At 57.3% G+C, this 3,479-nt stretch overlaps 1 protein-coding gene across 1 annotated transcript; it reads left to right on the plus strand.

The window, feature by feature from the left end:
* Window positions 1–1,485: 1,485 nt before the first annotated feature.
* Window positions 1,486–2,355, plus strand: LOC120764646 (olfactory receptor 14J1-like; the record flags this gene model as incomplete). The annotated part of the gene is made up of 1 exon (XM_040088651.1): window positions 1,486–2,355. A coding segment is annotated over exon 1 (870 nt), but the record flags the coding sequence as incomplete, so codon positions are not given.
* Between the last annotated feature and the right edge of the window lie 1,124 nt (window positions 2,356–3,479).

Consider the following 3,479-nt stretch of genomic DNA (forward strand, 5'->3'; position numbering starts at 1 on the left):
GCTCATTCAGGGCTGGAGTTTCCTACTTGCGTCTCTGCTTTCCTGAATCTGTGCTCCCATTTTTCCCTGGCTCAACTTGATGGGAATGGAAACTCAGCTGTGCTGGGCAGAGGAGGCTCTGAGGCTCTTAAACCATCACTATGAGGATTCCTGGGTACCTCAGCAAGTGCCTCCACCTCCTGAACCTCCAGATCCATCCAGCATCCCCTTTCCATGGTGCCCAGGCCTGGGGGAGCTGTTCTTTCATCCCTGCAGCCCCGAGCAGCTGCAGGGCAGAGCTGGCCCAGGGGCTGGGCTGGGCTCTGGCAGCACTGGCAGGGAAGGAGCTCGAGGCCACAGGAACAGCTCGGGCTGGGACAGCTGCAGCAGCAGAGGCGTGGGCAGGGAGGGAGGGAGGCAGTGCTGAGGGAAGCCCTGCTGCAGGGGAGATGTGGCAGCTGCCGGCCCTGCCCTGCAAGGCACACACTGCCCTGAGCAGCACAGCTCTTGTGTCCCCTCGCAGCCAGCACAGCCCTCAGCCCGGGGGCTCGGGGCCCTCAGTCCCCTCCTGGGCCCGCAGAGCAGCCCCAGAGATGAAGGGCATCTCTCCTGCCATGTGCCCATTCCCTGCTGACCAGGGCCTGAGGGCCACTGTCCTGCACTGCTGCTGCCTGGCAGGGGCTGGGCAGGGCTGGGCAGGGAAAGGCTTTTCCTCAGGGCCAGGCTCTCTCTCTCCTTGCCTTGCCCAGGTGCTCCTGGCATTGCTGACGGGCTCTCTGGGAATGGCAGTTCCAGCTGCAGGCTCAGGCCCAGCCCTTGGGCTCCTCCTGTGCAGGCTGAGCACAGCAATGGGGTGTCCCAGCTCCCTCTGCCCTGGGGAGCTCTGGGCAGGGCAGGCTGGCAATGAGCCGACTCTCCCTGACTTTGGGAAAGGCAGGAGCCACTTTGTGTGCCAGGGATCCCTCTGCTCTCAGCAGTGTCTCTTGGCTTTCCAGGATAACAAAGGAGTGCAGCTCAGAAAGGTGCAAGTCCAGGGCAGCTGGGAATGGGAGAGAGGGACAGACCAGCTTCCTTCAGTCTGCACTAAGGCTCAGACAATCCTCCTGCCTCACTGTACCCACTGTTCTCCCCAGGTGCAGCAGAATCTCTCGTTCTGCCTCCTGCAATCCCCATCCCTTCACCCTGGCAGCTCCTGTGCTTTAGGAGGAGATTCTTTGTCCAAGTTCAAACACCAACACTGGTCCCTGCCCTCACTGTTCCCCTGCACGGACTGGGGGTCAGGGCTGACTCCCAGGTGTCCTGCTGCTTGAGGTCTGGCTCATCAGTGAACATTGGCTTGCAGCACCCTCCAGCACTCAAGATGAAGTTCTGCAAGACATAGACAAAGGGGTGGTGTTTATTGGCAGGGCATGGTCTGTGAGAAAGGGTTTTGACACTTCTATGAGAATTCTCCCCTCAAACTTCACTGTCTTTCCTCCTACAGTTTGAAACAGCCAGACAAAGCAAATGTCCAACAGCAGCTCCATCAGCCACTTCCTCCTGCTGCCATTGGCAGACACGCGGCAGCTGCAGCTCCTGCGCTTCTGCCTCTTCCTGGGCATCTCCCTGGCTGCCCTCCTGGCCAACGGCCTCATCATCAGCGCCGTAGCCTGCGGCCACCTCCTGCACACGCCCATGTTCTTCTTCCTGCTCAACCTAGCCCTCACCGACCTGGGCTCCATCCTCACCACTGTCCCCAAAGCCATGCACAATTCCCTCTGGGACACCAGGAACATCTCCTATGATGGATGTGCAGCACAGGTCTTTTTCTTACTGTTTTTCATTGGAACAGAGTATTATCTCCTGACTGTCATGTGCTACGACCGCTATGTGTCCATCTGCAAACCCCTGCACTACGGGACCCTCCTGGGCAGCAGAGCTTGTGCCCACATGGCAGCAGCTGCCTGGGCCAGTGCCTTTCTCACTGCTCTGCTGCTCACAGCCAATACATTTTCCCTGCCCCTGTGCCAGGGCAATGCCCTGGGCCAGTTCTTCTGTGAAGTGCCACAGATCCTCAAGCTCTCCTGTTCACACTCCAAACTCAGGGAACTTGGGCTTCTTGCTGTTCATGCCTCTTTAGCACTTGGCTGTTTTGTGTTCATTGTTTTCTCGTATGTACAGATTTTCAGGGTTGTGCTGAGGATCCCCTCGGAGCAGGGACGGCACAAAGCCTTTTCCACCTGCCTCCCTCACCTGGCTGTGGTCTCCCTGTTCCTCAGCACTGCAGACTTTGCCTACCTGAAGCCCCTCTCCATCTCTTCCCCATCCCTGGATATGGCACTGTCAGTTCTGTACTCAGTGGTGCCTCCAGCCCTGAACCCCCTCATCTACAGCCTGAGGAACCAGGAGCTCAAGGCTGCAGTGTGGAGACTGATCTCAGGACAATTTCAGAAACATTAAAATGATTGCCATTTTCTACACTTAACTTGTAATAGAAGTCAATTTTATAACACTTGTTTTTTGGTTATCAGTTTTGGTTTTTTTTCTGTGGCCCCATACTATGTCAGTGAGGGGCTGTGCTCTCAGTGGCTTTAAACACACTAAAGGATCTCCCAGCAGAGTTTTCTCCAGAGATCCCCCTTTTGTTCCCTTCTCTGGAGCTGCAGCAGCAATGTCTGTGTGCAGAGCTGGCTGCAGGTCAGGGGTGGCACAGCAGCTCTGCTCCTGCTGACCACACCATTCCTGATCCAGGCCAGGTGCCACTGGCCTTCTTGGCCACCTGGGCACACTGCTGGCTCATGGCCAGCCTGCTGTCCATCAGTGCCCCAGGTCCCTTTCTGCCTGGATGCTCTCCAGCCACTCTGTCCCCAGCCTGTAGCACTGCAGGGGTTGTTGTGGCCAAAGTGCAGGACCTGGCCCTTGGTCTTGTTAAACCTCCCACTGTTGGATTTGGGCCCTGGATCCAGCCTGTCCAGGTCCCTGTGCAGAGCCCTCCTACCCTCCAGCAGATCTACACTCACACCCAGCTTGGTGTCATCTGCAAATTTGCTGATGGTGGACTCAGTCCCCTCATCCAGACCATCAATGCAGACATTGAAATCCACGCTGGCTGGGTCTGATCCCTCGGCCATCCTGTGGGTGCCGTGTGATGGCACTCAAGGTGATCTGTTCCAGAACCTTGCTGGGCACCGAGGTCAGGCTGACAGGCCTGGAGTTCCCCAGATCCTCCTTCCAGCCCTTCTTGGGGATGGGCTCACACTGGCACCTCCAGTCCTCTGGGACCTCCCTGCAGGGCCAGGACTGATGAGAAATGATGGAGAGCAGCTTGGTGAGCTCATCCACCAGCTGCCTCATCTCCCTTGGATGGATCTCATCTGGTCCCAGAGACACCTGTGAGTATCTGAGTGGCTCAGCAGGTCACCAGCTGCTTCCTCCTGGATGACAGGGGGGCTGTTCTGCTCCCTGTGCCCATCTACCAGCTCAGGAGAACATGTATCATAAGCACAACCTGTCTGATTGTT

This window comes from Hirundo rustica, chromosome 33 (assembly GCF_015227805.2).
Source record: "Hirundo rustica isolate bHirRus1 chromosome 33, bHirRus1.pri.v3, whole genome shotgun sequence".
In the NCBI taxonomy this organism is placed as follows: Eukaryota; Metazoa; Chordata; class Aves; order Passeriformes; family Hirundinidae; genus Hirundo; species Hirundo rustica.